Raw genomic sequence first — 15,941 nt, 5'->3', positions numbered from 1 at the left:
GTCAACTCCTTTCTAAAACTACTTAAAAATAATAAAAGTATGTTTTGATATTTAAAATGTCTTTTTAAATGAGTTTTTTAATTGTGAAAATACCGTACAGAGGGGTCATTTTTTAAAAGATAAAAAAAAAACAAAAACAAAAAAAAGAAAACAAAACTAAGCTACTTTTACTTTAGTATGCCTCATAATTACAGCGCCATCTGGTGAATACTATGCATAAGTGCTATGAGAATAAAAGTCTTATCTTTAAAATATGCAGACATGAAGGCAAAATAACATAAGCACATAACTAGTAGGAAAATAACTAAAAGATCATATATGAAATATGGAAATTTAGAAGCAATTTCTGGGAAAAGAAATATGGCACTAGAAAATTGAACAACTAAAATAACTTTTTTTAAAGCACTCAACAAAAAAAGGGAAAAACTGAAAAGAAAAATCTCAACCTTGGTATTTTTGTTCTTTTGGTCTTTTTTTTTTTTTCTTTATCTTTTGCGGCACTGGAAATTAGAGTTGAACCACATTCATAGTCCTTTTGCTTTTAGTTTGTTTTTGAGATAGCACCTCACACTTTCACAGGGCTGGCCTTGGATGATTCTCTCTCTCAAGTAGAACCATGTTAATAGACTATTTCAAAATGTGAAAATCAATACAAAGTAAATCATTAAATAAAACAGTCACTGTAGTTGAATACCCAGGAGATCTAATTATAAGCCTTCTTTAAAGCACAGCTTCAATTTCTTTATCACTATGGATACCATTACAACAATCCCTCAGTGTATATTAGCAACTCACAGATATTTACATTTTATTACACTAGTGGATGACCAATTTAGCTTATTTAGTACTTTGTCACAGATAAATTTCTTGATTGGTTAACGCTGCTGCCCCTGGGTTTACAATATGAATAATATTACTTACACTAATATAGGTTTTCCCGATATCCTAGGATGTCTTAGCACTTCTGACATTGTCTCTTTTGTCTCCTCCATTCTCTCTTCATCGCTGGAATCCACAACAAATATTACCCCATAGGATTCAGCATAGTAATTCTTCCAAATTCCCCGAATTCTTTTTCCACCTCCTAAGTCAAAGATAGTAACTTCGAACTTTCCTTGTCTAAGGTCAATTTTAGAAAATCCAACAGTAGGAGCTACATCTTCAGGGTGCTCTGTTTCAAATGATAAAAAGAAACAATATTTAGACTTGACGTTAATTATATTAGTATCTCACAGAGGTATGAAAATAAAAACCAAAGAGTGGAAAACAGAGAACAATGAAAGATTAATAGACCCCTGTTGACTCAACAGTTACAGAAAAATGCTTAGGCTTTATGTTTGCCAGTTACATTCTGACTTGAGACATCATGAGAAACTACTATAAAAGCTGTCCATATTCAGTCTAGGAATAAAAACAACAGACACAAAAATATAAAACCCTGAGGAGGATTCATTTGGGACACTTTGAATAGCTCCGTAAAACTGGAATCCTCAAGATAAAGGTAATCAGTCAGTCATCACTAGGGTAGATTAAAGAAGAAATGTGAGATGAAGAACAAAGGAGAGGAGCTCAAAGGAAGGGGCAGCTGTGACTTTTACCTTACTATGTGATGCCCTGAGTATTTTTTTGACTCAGAAAAAGGAACTGACCAACATATAGAGGTATAACACCGAAGAGAAAGAGCCAAACTAAAAGAGAATATTCTAAGTCTGATTAGCAAATCTAATGTGTGAGCTTTCTTGAATGTAAGGTTTTGAAGGAATAGAAAAAGGGATGAAATTTAAATGAGGTGTCCAGGCCTGCAGGTCAAATCTGCCTTGCTAACTGCTTTTGCATATTTATAAAGATTATGCTTCACATTTGCAAATGATTAAAAACATAAAGAAAAATGTTTCAATACACATGAAATTCAAAATTTAAAGATCCATAAATAAACAGCTTTTGGTGCTCACTTGTTGCTTTCTCATTACGCTGTCAGACTTGTGTGCAGTCAGCTCCACCGTCTCAAATATTCACTATCTCTTAGCAGAAAAAGTTTGCTCTGCAACAATACTCCCCATAAGATACATCCAAAAGGGATTCAAAGGAATATCCCAAACACATTATGTAATTTGCATCTAATGTTTACATAGCAGAATTTGTGGTGACTAAATCTTTTCCTCCAATGTTTTCCTCCATATGTGTTACAAAGCATAACTAAATAGAAGACCTCTGACTATTTAGTATGCATGTTCTTTTACCTTCATCAGCAATTTTCAGGAACAAATCAAAGATAGATTTTTTTTCCTAGTGATACTCTCAAGATACCTAGCTTGTGATACAGCCTCAGTAGCCTCTCTACTATCATAGACTCTACTACAGTGTACAACAAAACCTTAAATTAAAACTAACCATCTTCACTAAGCATAGTGATACATACTTATAATTCCAACTACTAGAGAGACAGAGGCTGGGACACCTTTGAAGCTAGACCTACTATAACAGTGAAGTAGAGTTTGATGGGTGCATGCCTATAGTCCCAGCTATGCAGGAAATGTAGGTATGTAGGGAGATTGCAGCCCAAGGCTGACCAAGGCAAAAAAGCACAACCCCAATCTGAAGAATAAAGCAAAGGTGGCTGAGAAAGTAACTCATGTGGTACTGAGTTCATACTTCTCCCAGAAAAAATATCATCCACTGTGATTAAAAAAAAAAATCATTAAGATGCAAAGAGAGCTGTGCAGGCTAACTATACTTCCTTTTGTTCCTTTCTTGTAGAACACCTGTATGACCAAATTCTGGCCAAGAAAATGTAAGTAGAAGATAGGAACCCTTAACCCTAGAGGAACAACAGAACCTTAAAGGCATTGGTTTTTATCATCTTATGTTTTTCCTTCCTGGGGCCAGAATAGAGATGCATTACTGGCAGGACCTGTGTATCAGCATGAACAGCTATTAAGTGTGAATATGATAACTTGCTGGTACAGTTAACCAGAGCTCATACTTATCAGGAATAGAAAGTAATGGAATATAAACCATGTGTACCCTATCAATATAACAGAACAATTTAACATAAATAATTGAGAATTATTTAAGAGTTGGAGGAACACAAATGTTTTCAGCTTACCTCCTTGGATTCCCTTCGCAGTGGCTGTTTTACCAGCGTTATCAAGTCCCACCATCACAAGAGTCACCTTTCTTAAAAATAAATAAATAAATAAATAAATAAAATCACTTTCCTTTCCATTTAGCATTGAAAAAGAATAATAAAAGCAGCTTTATTCATTCAAGAAACATTTAAAGAGCATCTGTTCTAAATAAGAAATATGCCAGGTATGGGGAGGGACTATAATGAATAAAATAAGAAGTAGGGAGGAAAATTTAAAACAAAAATAGCTGTAAACTATCATTCTTTTGTTCTCTAAACAAAGTAAAATTATATAGTATATAATCAGGGGAATAGAAAATAAGGAAAAGAAAAGTGTGGGGTGGAGTCTGACCCTAGGTTCTTGATCATTGTTAAGGACTCTGTTTTTAAGTGTCTCTCCCAATTTTTTTTTTTTTTTTGTGGTCATAGGGCTTGAACTTGGGGCTTGGGCTCTGTCTAAACTCTTCTGCTCAGGGCTAGCACTCTACCTTTTCAAGCCATAGTTCCACTTCTGGCTTTTGAGGGGTTAATTAGAGCTAAGAGTCTCCCAGGGACTTTTCTGTCCCAGTTGGCTTTGAACCATGATTCTCCTATAACAAGGATTACAGGCATGGGCTAATGGCATCCCGCTCACAAATCTATTTCACCAGAAAATAATTCTTTCTAGGTCTCTGCTCTACTCTGTTACTTGATATACAGCCCTTACCCAATGTGAATCTTAAATACAGTATAAGGGTGTGGTTATTGACCCAGATTCTAACATATTTTTAAAGATGCTTCTTTAATTAAAAACTTTTGAAGTATTTCTGAGGATAGAGCCAAACTGAAATTAAATAATAACTAGTTCAATTTTACAACCTAAGTCCAGATAAATTAGTCAAAAGTCACACAATGAAACAATTACCAGGTCAGAATGAGAACCCTAGTCCTATTTCCCCCAAATTCCCAGGAACTTCATAAATCTGCAAAAGATATAAAGGAACTAACCTATTATATTGGCCCTCTAAATCTGGTGATTCAGTCTACCATACTGGCTTTGAAGTTGACTGAGATAAATCTATTCTGCATAATAATCCCCTTTATTATCCAGGAGGCTTGGGCTTTTCCATTTCAGCAGCCCATAGGGAATAAACAGAAGTGACTACTGCACAAGACACAGAGAAAGAATAAAGTAAATCACAATAGGCAAGTATCCTCAGATCCCAGGCCTAACCAGCTAGTAGTGAAGCCAGCTGGGATGCAAGAGACTTCCACAGCAGATGATGAATTCATGGAGATGAGGCAGCATGGAAGGTCTCCTTGGGGTCCTATTGCTTGTGGAACTTTTACAGCATTATCAACTTTGAAAACATGAATTTGCTTCCTAAGGAAGCTAATTTTATCATTTAATAAATATATTAGAAAATTCAAGTTACTCTATATGAGATTAAAACAACATTAACATTAAAACCAGCTCAACTTTTCAGTTATTTATGATGAAGTTCAAAATCTACAGTGCTTTAAACATCCAACAACTTAGACAAATACTTTTGGAGAATAAATCCATGTTTTCCACTTGTTTGCAACATTTATTCTATAAATACTAAACATTCGTTATATAGTAGTAAACAAATATTCAAGATTCTTAGTCTCCATGAACCATAGCCATTGGAGCAGTGACTTCAGTAACACAGGACAACTGAAATAAAGAGGAAGTTCCAGCAGCTATGACAGAAGGTAGAAGTTTAAGACCTTGCTACAAGCAACATCATCTGAATCAGACGCCCTTATAAACATCATGGAGCTGTTTCACATATCCTCATGAGCTGAAGTAAAAATCCTCTAATACACGGTTTTAAAGATCGTGTGTCATTCACCATTATGTGGTAGCATAATCTTGACCATGTCAAGATTTCAGTTTTACAGCAACACACTTCATCTACTACATATTTTGAGCACTGCACGAGTCTTGTGCAAACAGAGGAAGTACTCTACCACTGAACTACATAGTCATCTTTGATCATTACTTTTAAGACTATCAAAATTGTTAGTCATACCTTAAGTGCTTGTCTGTCTGTCTGTCTATCTATCTATCTATCTATGCTATTAGATTCAAACAAACTGAAAAGGTTTTCAAAAAGGAAAATCATTTTGAAAAATTATAATCAGGCTCTGATTGGCACAAAATAAGTCTTTCTGGATTCATTTTTTTATCTACTCTATCCTTGCAACTAGTAAAATTTTAATATTATGACATATACTTGAAAAAAGGTTTTAAATATTTGAGGTAATTAAAGACTTGGTGAATAAATATGTAACAGCAGTATAAAGAAAAATCACAACATAAATTACTGTAATGCTTTAAAAGAAAGTATTAAACTTATACTCCTAGAAAATAGTGGGTTTTAAATGTTAATTTTTATTTTTAAAAAATCAAACGTCTATAAACTCTTAGCATTTGGTTTGCTTTCTGGCAGTATAGGAGTTTGAGCTAAGTGCTTCATGCTTGCTAGGCAAGCACTCTAGGCAAATAGGCTTCAGACATACCTCCAACTTTTTTGCTCTAGTTATTTCTGAGATGGGGTTTCAGAATTTGCTAGAGCAAAAAGGGTTTCTTAAATGTAGCTGGAAGGACAGATGCATACCACTATGCCCAGCTTTTTATATGAATATGGGGGTCTTGCAAACTTTTTTCTTGCCTAAACTAGCCATAATCATGATTCATTCTCTCAATCTCAGCCTCCCACGGAGTTGGGATTGCAAGCATGATTCACCCTGCCTGGCTTGTTTGTTTTGAGACGATTTTTTTAAGTAGCCTAGGCTGGCCACAGGGTCTTGCTAAATAGGTAGCCCAGGCAGGCAAAAAATCCATGATCCTCTGGCCTCACCTTCCCTAGTAGTACAGGTCACAGGCAATCACCACCACACCTATGTGATTTTTAATAGATATATAATTTTAAAATTTGGATAAACAATTGAATATATGTTAAAATGTACATATCTTTATAGTTTTTTAATATGATAAATTTCACTGGTGATAGTTTGATGTCCTAAATGACAAAAAGAGATGAATGATTTGTCTTTTAATCTTACAATTATAGATCAAATACATTAGCTCTTCACATTGAAAAAGTAAGACAGTATTCATAGGACCATAGAGTCTAAAAAAATTGATACAATAAAATCAATCACCTATTCAGACAATAATTCAGTAAAAGCATGATAGGGATTATAGATATGAAAATTTATCAGATGATTTCTATCCCAAAGTGCTCATCCTTTAGTGAGAGTGACTAAAACATAAATATTAATTCATGGTGACACTATGACACTATGACAGATATTCATCTACCTATGCACAATGATAAAGAGAAAATAAGGACATCATCCAGCACAGCATTAGACATGGTCAGATAAGCACTTAAATGAGAATGTTGCAAAGGAAGGGGAAGGTAAAGACTGGAGGATGTAAAAAGGGACTCAAATCAAGAACACCCCATTAAAAGACATCCTCCTCCCATTGCAACGAGATGTACAAGTCGTTATGTCAAAAAATGAACTTTACAACTTTTGTTGGGGGGACGGGAGGGGAAACAAAGGAGGAGGCTACAATGCTTGATAAGAAATGTGCTCATTATCTTACCCACATAATTGTAACCCCTCTGTACAGTATTTTCACAATAAAAATATATTAAATAAAAGACATCCTCCTGTCTTGTGAGCTAACAAATCCAGTGGTTAAAAGTAGATATTAGTACAGAAAACTTAAGCAATAAGAGGACAAAATCTTTACTATGTCTAAGTATATATTGAATCTGAAAGGAAATTTTGACTTACTTTCACTTAAGAAACTAGTATTAGCAAATAATTAATGGGTGGCCTTCTAAGAAGTATAAACTAATTATGTCACTTTTACTGTTAGATGTCCCTGAGTCTTAGGTTCCATCCTAAATCAGAAAGACTAAGATAGAAAGGGCTCAGTGGTATTCTAAGGACTGACAATTTTTGTACTAGTACTATGTAAACATACTATGAGCACTCTTATAGCCACAAACAAGTGTCACAAAGACTTTGTAATTTTTAAAGCTGTATTACCGGGGACACATGACCTAGCTTCTAAAGAATTTCAGTAGTAAAATAATGAAAACACCGCTCCAAAAAGATGTGGTAAAATATAGATAATTTATAACACAAGGGTGTGGCCATCCAACTCCTATTATACACCAAGTTCAAGACATGGAGTCCATAGAACATGAGCTGGGAACAGATTATGTAAGAGGATTCATGTGTTCAGCCTTAAACTGATTCATGAAATTAGTTTAAGTTGAGTTCAGTTTAAGACTAAACTCAATTGCTGGGTTACCAATGTCACTGTTAAAAATCTGAAGCCAGAAAAGAGATCTGGACTACATTTATGAATCACCTAGATTGCAGTGAAAATGAAGTAACCCAGGAAATGCATAGAAAGAGCCAGGGAAAGGAGAATTCTAATAATCTTTGGAAACTTTGAACATTAGAACAGGAAAAAAAAAACAACAGGAAATCAAATAAATAGCACCATTGAGAACCAATTCTGAAAAGTAGGAAATGAACACGATCAAACACTAGAAAATTTTGTGAACTTACAAAGTGGTACAGACATAGTGGTATAATCTTGTAATCATAGCACTAGAGAGACTGAGGGAAGAGCATCATGTGTTCAAGACTATCTTGGGCTATAGAGCGAGCGCTGTCCAAAAACATTTTTAAAGTATCTCATGGATAAGCACATCAAATTAATTACTTCAGAATTAAATGCTCTCAGCTTTCTGCAGTACCTATGCTTTTACTTGATACAGCATGTCACAATTAGTTAAAGCTACTTCACGATTTACCCTTATGCTGCCCAGCAAGCAAAGCTCATCCCAAGACAAGGTGCTCAAAGTTTAAGGATTAATAAGAACCTAGTGCACAGCAGTGTCTAGGGAAAGTTTGAATACAATTGTTTGTAAAAATATTAAATACAATTATTTTTGGTAACCTTAACCATTTGTTATCTTAAACTTTACTCACATATACAGGAGTAAATTTATATGAGCATTTCTATTGGCATGCGATCAATCTATATGATAATTACATTCACACATTAGTCAGGTATCTAGGGAGAAAAGCCATTTTCAAAAAATAATAATAATTTGCAATTTTTCCCCATACTTCAATCACAACTTAGTTGCTATATCTAAAAAGATGGTCATCTGGTAATAAGTTGATTAACTAAGGTCAGAAACTGCATGTTGCATGAAAACATGACTATGGCATTCCTGAGTAGCTAGGATTACAGCTGTTGAGCCACCAGCACTCAGCACCAATCTTTTTTTTTCTTTTCTTTTCTTTTTTTGATACTGTGGCTTGAATTCAGGATCTCCTGCTTTCTTAACTTCTCTATCACTTGAATATTGTTTCAGCCTTGCTTATTCCTGGTAATTTTGAAGATAGGATCTATCTTTCCTGCCCACCAATCTAGGACTGTGATTCTCCAGCTCTCAATCTTTTCAGTAGCAAATTTGCAAGAGTGAGACATTAATATATTATATCAAAATTGGCTGAAATATTCGGAAAAGGTTTAGGTATTTGTGGACTCAGGGTAATCATTAACCAAAGGTTTATCAAACAAATAATTCTCAGGGGAAAAAAACAAAGCTAGGGATTAAGAGACTCAGATTTCTGTTTTACATTATTTTAGTTATTTGTTCAAGGAGTGAAGACCAGTAGAGTCCAGGGTTAATATTTATGTTGTTCAAGTCAGTGTAATGATGAGCAGTTTCTAAACTGAATACCCTCTTAGGGTATCTTATCTCAAGGTAACTTTTGATAAAGCATATGTACAAATCAATATATCAGAAATATCTGCAATTAAAGATTTGAGAGTATTGAACTTTGAAAAAACTTTAAAGTTTAGAATGAAACTACTGCATTATTTTCTCTTTCCCCCATTTTGTTAGCATACGTTACTTATACACAGAGGGATTTCCCTGTGGCATGTACAGACATGCATATGATTTATTCTAGTCAATCAACCTCTAGCCTCTGTCACTCTCCTCTACTGCAACATTTTCAATAACTACAGTCTAAATTTCTCATCTATCAACCAAAAAGTTACTTTATCTGAAGTAAATACATAAAGGTATTTTTAACATCAAAACTATTCAGTACATAAAAGGTAAAATATTTATAAAAACATTAAGAGAACAAAGCTTAACACAGGAAACCAGTAAAAGTACATAGGACATGTTATAAATGCTAACATAAACACAACATAAAACTTCTGAAACAAAGCCATGGAAAGAGATTTGGGAACACTGTCTCATAATTGAAAAAAATGATAGAACAAAAAGAATACCAATAAATTACAATGTGATTTCATTGTACAATTGTACCATTTCCTGACTTTTTAATTATAGTTACAGAGCCCAGCACACCACAATCACTGTCTAAATTACTGACTACTAATACAGTATGAAGGGACAATTCTTTGGATCACAGACCAGCTTTGAGGCCTTCATGAAATCAATTTCTTATTATGTTTTTCATGTCTAAAATATAAGACATGGGATTGGGAAAAAGCTCAGTGACAGAATTCAGGCTTACCATAAACACAGACACAGACACAGACAGACAGACACACAGACACAGACACAGACACACACACACAGACACAGACACACACACACACACACAAACCATACATATGTATATATTAGAGGAATGTATATAAGTCCTTTGTTATCTTGCAATTCTTCAATTCTTACTAAGTATAAATAAGCACTAGAGGGATAGACAGAAATGTAAAACATTCCAGTTCAGCATACAGCACATAAGATAATCCTTGCTAATCTGTAAGTGCAGCTTAATTAGGAAATTAATGACTAGGCAATTTCTATACATGGTCAAGATTTAGTACATTTATTTAGACCAAAAATATGGCATTAGGGAGTTATTTGAGAAATGCTGAAAAAACTCATGCTTTTTTAGATGCCACATTGATATACAGAAAACACTGATCCACTTAGTGACATATGGGTCTCTTCATTTAGACTTGATCACAGAGAACAAAATGTAAGAAATAAAGACTTGGTATGGGAAACAGTGATGTAGAAAATTATAAATGAGCAAGAAATTAGTTCAAATGTTTGTTATCTCTGGGAAGGATAGTGTTAGAAAAATAGGTATATGATACTTTAATGCTTTGTTACCAGATTCCTTTAAAATAAAACTAAAATGTGATATTAAAGGTTAATATGTGTGAAAACTCAGGTAACGGGCACATGGGCATATTACACACATACAAATATATGATAATAAATTGTTGTAACTTTTTTCCTTAAGTGAGCTATTCCTGAAATCATGATAAGGGAAAGCTTATGATGTATGAATTTCTTCAGACCCATATAAAATTACCATTCATTCTTCTAACCACCTCCCATCCTACAGGAATTTGACTTTGTGAGACAGATGAAAAACGAAGAAAGAAATGTTAAGTTAAATGCTTTAACTTCCTTGTGGGATACCTTCAATTCCAAGTGAAGCAACCTCTAAGTCTTTGTCCCAATGAGACCACACACCAACATTTTCACCCCAGCTATCTATCCCTGCCTACCCCATAAGGGAAGTTTAAGGAGGAAGATCATGGTCCAAACCAGCCCAGGCAAGAAATCTAAGAACCTACTGGACACAAGGGGCTCGGATTGTGGCTTAAATGGTAGAGTAATTATGTGGCCTAGAGTTTAAACCTTATACCAACAACTAACCAAACAACTAATATAAGAAGACAGTTAACCTAAAAGGTTAAGACAAAAAGAATTTTAATGTATAAGAGTGAAGGGAAAATTGTGACAATGCCCATAATTTAACGTGAACTGGGGCTACTACGTGAAGGGAAGAAGAAAGAGTGGTATGCCTTCAGAGTCAAAGGGTTATCAAGTATGGTAGACAGAAAAATGGTCTGTGAGACACATCCATTCTCTAGTCTCTAACCAGTGCATTCATCACCTAACACAGCAAAGGGAATTTTATATACATGATTGAGGAATTTGAGATTGGAAGGTTATCTTGGATTCTCCAAATGGGTTCAATGTAATCACAAGGATCCATCGAAGAAGGAGGAAGGAGCTCAGAAAGCCAAGAGCTAAATAACTCAAGTTATTTTCTTTGCCTGCAAAGGGCAAAGAAAAGTAGATATTTTTTCCCCCTAAAGTTTCCAAAAGTATATAAACCTGCAGACATATTTTAGGTATCTGACTTCATAACTACAATATAATACAATTTGTATTGTTTTAAGTCACCAAGTTTATAGTGATGCAGCAATAGGAAACTGATACATTCAGTATTACTTAAGTGATACTTGAGTCTACATACAAAAGAATAAAAGAGAAGCTCTAAAGACTGAGAAGGAAAAAAAGCACTTGTATTTCTGATAGCAAAAGTTAGTAATACATTTTAGAGTACAATTTTTATTCTTATATTCAAGAAGTTCTTGCTGTGATCTGATTTCAGCTATATATTAATTTTCAAACTTCAGAGGTGGCTGAATAGTGAACAATGAAAAAATGGCACAGAACACAGAACATAGGCCTAAGAAGTAGTCTTGGTGAATAAATTGTCCACAAGAGACTCTAGAGGCAGCCCAGTTGACAAATGCTACTGACTACAGATTCTAGCCTTCAGCAGTAGAAAGGAATAAAATGTCTGTTTTCCTAAGACACCAAATAAAACACACACACACACATATATACATACACACACATATACATGTTATATATAAAACATATATATGTTTTTCTAATATATATAAATAAATATTCACTAAAAAAGAAAGGTTTACATAGTACTAAATATAAAACGTCAATTAAAGACAGTAAATCATTTATCCATGCTTGTCTCTCAGAATCAAGTCCCCTTCCTGAGTGACTTCTACACAGCATGTATCAAATACTTAGATACATTTTTTCTTTCAAAATGCTGAAAGATAGAAATTGTGAACAACCAGACAGAAGAAAAGAAGCTAGAACTCTGAGGATCAGTCACAAATCTATTTGATTCCAACACTACATTGGGAAGCCAAGCAAACACCACCTTTACCAAGTGATCAAGGTTAACTTTACTAGGAGTAAGTGCATCAATGTTATGAATGTATTGTAAAGGGGATGTTGCCTCTGTAGTATTCTCCCAAAAATTCAAATATGTTAATTAAATCAAAAGAAACAAAAGAAAAACAAATGGAGAGGTATTATACAGAGAACTAGTCTGTACTACTCAAAGTTTCAAAGTTATAAAATACAATGAAAGACTTATTTTTGTAGATTCTCCCTCAATCTATAACAGTTTGGGGGAGAATAAGATACATGGAAAATGCAGTGCGTGATCTTATACACTCAATCTTGGGCCGAAAAAAGGGGGGAACATTAGTCAGGAAACTATCAAACTCGGACTATACAATGTACAGTTTAATAAATAATGAGTTACTTAAGTTAAAATTTTATTCTTGATAGCTATACTATGTATGTCTTAACAAAATCTTAACAAAATACATCATTATATACTGCACTGATTCTATTGAAGAAATGCCTGTGGGTCTAGAATTCTAGGGTATTCAAGATTTAAACACAGCTTAAAATCCAAGGTTCATGTCCTGACTTGTAGTTAATACAAAGTATGATCTGAAAATTGGCTGGCTTCCTGAGTAGTACAACACCTTAGTCCTGACTCCTAACCTAGACTGTGCCTTAACATTTGATCTGTGACTCCTGCATTGTACAAACACAGTCCAGCTAGTAAAATAATACGTTCATTCAGAAATGTGAGGAGAGATGGGTAAATACAAAGGAATATAGTAGACAATATAGTAGAATATAGTAGATATATAGTATATAATATATAATATAGTATATAATATAGTAGATATATAATATAGTAGATAATTTCTCAACCTTTTGGTTAAAATAAAGTGTAAAATAGATTAGATAATTTAGCAAACTAATCTGAGAGCATGTTAACAATCATCATCAATTCTCAAATTTGCAAACACATTTTCATAAAACATGTAAGAATCTCAATATGCAACAGAACTTTAAAACTACATACTCAAATGTTATAAGTACCAAAGAATACATGAATATGATATTTAAAGGTAACTTTTTCTTGAAAAAGGGAAGAATACCATAACAGCACAAATTTTTGTTTTTAAAATTCAGTTATTTCACATTACTCCAGTAAAATAACGAGAACCACTTAATAATTTACTTAAGGATGATTTTTGGTAAAAAGGGATCAGAATATTATTTAGCAATTATTATAAACCAAGCATTGGACAAGGATACTTAAATCAAAGGAATAAGCCAATTTTGTTTCCAAATCTTCAAAGCTCATGGCTAGTCAACACTGAGAGATGTTTATCTATGTGTTCTTTATATTAAAATATAATATGAATTAGCAAGGTCCATAGAAAGATAATACAAATCTCTTAATCAAATTTGCTAAAATCCAATTTAAAAAGGAAACAGGAAGATAGTGAAACTAGTTTGAATATGTTGCCATTTCACACAACATCACCTTTAAATATATTGATATTTTCCTACAAAATCCTTCAAAATATACCGTGTGGTTTACACTTACTGCACTTGAATCTGGAATGGCCACATTTTAAATGCTCAAAAGACACATGTACTTGTTGCTATCCCATTGGACTACACAGATCAAGGTGCTACTTATTAAAAACAATATATTCTAAGTTAAAAGGCTGAATTTTTATGATTTACTAATAAAATTCAATTATCTCTTCTACTTGGAAACAATATTCCCCTCTGAACTCTTAAAAGCAACTTTCAGAGAATATCCCTATCCATAGTATTAGAAGATTAAGAAAGATGGATTCAATTGAAAACTTCAGATTGTAAACTTTTTTATTGTATTTAGTATATTGTATTTGCTGCTCTCATAAAAATAAATGCCTTTTTAAAGGTCAACTCAGAAGAAAACAGAAGGAACATCTATTCTTAATAATTTTCAAATTTTAAAATTTTCAGATTCTGACTCAGACCAGGATGTTCAAAGGAATAACTCAAGGTCTATATCCAAACATACCTTTAGCTCTTCTTCATATCACTTTTTATTTAAAACATTCAAATTCAAGGAAATGGTGCTAAAGGGAATATTAGCCTAAATTAATGCAAATTTATTTTCCAAACACAGTTACGTTTCAAATACATTTCATTCCTGAACACATTTTCAGATTCGTTCTTTAAAGAGCAGTCCATGACGATTGCTAAAATTACAATTATTTACTATATTTTTACCTTTGGCCTAATTACACAGCAAAACTATGGGGAAGTCAACATTTCCAAAGAGTCACAAATTCATGGGGTCTCTATAGAAAGAGCATCTGAATTTCTTCCTAACACAGTGCCAGGTATACGTTATTATTCTCAGCAACAAAGCATTGTAACATGAATCTTTGAGTAGCAGACCCTTTCAACTAGGTTTTTACTAGAGTCTACATGAAAGTTGAAGATAATTATAGATTAAGGGGGAGAAAACAACCACTGTCATCATTTAGGCTGGGGTAGATATTATCATCTTCATTTAATATGAGATAAACGGGGTCGGGACTTAGTTGAATCATATAATTATCTAGCAGTAGAGCCAGATTTCAAACCTAAGTCCTCAAACAAAAGGTGTGAGAGAGAGAGAGACAGACACAGACAGAAAGACTGAGACAGAGACAGTGAGAGACAGACACAACGGGGAGAGAAGGAAAGTTGGAATGAAATCCCTTACAATTGTTTTGGAAGAAAAACTCACGACAAATCGTTTTCAATCTCAAACATAGGCTCCATAAGTTTTTAGCAAATTGAAATCTAGTTAAAACCTAACATGACACACAGTTGGTAAGAATTTACTTCCACCAGACCCAAAGGCTTCATCTCCAACCCCCCCGCCCCCCTTCCCCCCCCCCGCCCCGGTGAGGCCAGTCGGCGGAGGGGAAGGAAAGCATCCCCTGCGGCCTGGTACACGCAGGGCCCGGCTCCCCAAGTCCAGACTGCGCCCGGCGCCGGGGCGCGGCCTTCCCCACCCCGGGGACCGGGCCAGGATCACTGGTCCAGCCTACCTGACAGGCTCCCGCCACCGCTTGAACCAGCTGCAGCAATTGGCCATCAGACTGAACATCCCAGGCCGCTCCACCCGCCGCCGTCGCCTCCCATCAGAGACCGTAGAGGGGATCGGCCCCTGGGTCCCCCGCCCGGGCCGATCTCAGGGAGACCCCCCCCAACACACACACACCCCTGAGCGACCCTAAGGTGCAGAGCCCCGGAGGACAAGTTAGGAGGGGGTGAAGGTGACCAGTGCGAGCACCAAGCCCCGCTAACCACGTCGACCCGAGAGCTCGAGGGTAACGAACGCCCTCTAGCCCCAGGGGCAGCGGGACGGGAGGAGCTGGCACCCAGTTAAGGCGTTAGCTGATCTCCGCCAGAGAAAACCCCCGCGTCGACGTGCTGACGTTTCTCCGAGGCACGGAAGACCCTCCCCCTAAGTTCCGCCCACATTTTTATTCTCCAATCAGCGATTAAGACTTTAATTTGGTGGCCTCTGAGTGGCTGAGAGATTCTAGTCCCCCGCCCCCTCCGGAGAGGTTGAAATGGAAAGAGGGTGTGTCCTGGAAGAAGGAGGTGGAGCTATGGAAAGATGGCTCTAGTAACTAGGCAACCGGAGCGTCCAGAGATAAGTGGAGAGAACCGGTCTTTATCTCTATCCAAAAGGCGTTACCTGTGCAGCGTGCTACTTCTTGTCTGTGATACCTCCG

General features: G+C 35.3%; 1 protein-coding gene across 3 annotated transcripts in view; it reads right to left on the bottom strand.

The window, feature by feature from the left end:
* The window catches only part of Arl13b (ADP-ribosylation factor-like 13B), a 42,846-nt gene extending 27,256 nt beyond the window's left edge, over positions 1-15,590 (bottom strand). For 2 of the 3 annotated variants that reach the window (XM_013024175.1, XM_013024176.1), the window contains exons 1-3: positions 15,249-15,590; positions 3,107-3,177; positions 922-1,171 (exon numbers count right to left, since the gene is read on the bottom strand). In XM_013024175.1, the coding sequence (XP_012879629.1) occupies positions 922-1,171; positions 3,107-3,177; positions 15,249-15,307 (380 nt within the window). In that variant the 5' untranslated portion in view covers positions 15,308-15,590. Of the gene's footprint in view, positions 1-921; positions 1,172-3,106; positions 3,178-4,340; positions 4,373-15,248 lie in introns of those variants that run through there. The other variant, XM_013024177.1, reaches the window with a different exon arrangement.
* Positions 15,591-15,941: the final 351 nt, after the last annotated feature.

This window comes from Dipodomys ordii, unplaced genomic scaffold, assembly GCF_000151885.1.
Source record: "Dipodomys ordii isolate 6190 unplaced genomic scaffold, Dord_2.0 Scaffold73, whole genome shotgun sequence".
In the NCBI taxonomy this organism is placed as follows: Eukaryota; Metazoa; Chordata; class Mammalia; order Rodentia; family Heteromyidae; genus Dipodomys; species Dipodomys ordii.
The sequence above is the reverse complement of the archived record's forward strand: the minus strand, read 5'-3'. Positions and strand labels throughout refer to the sequence as shown.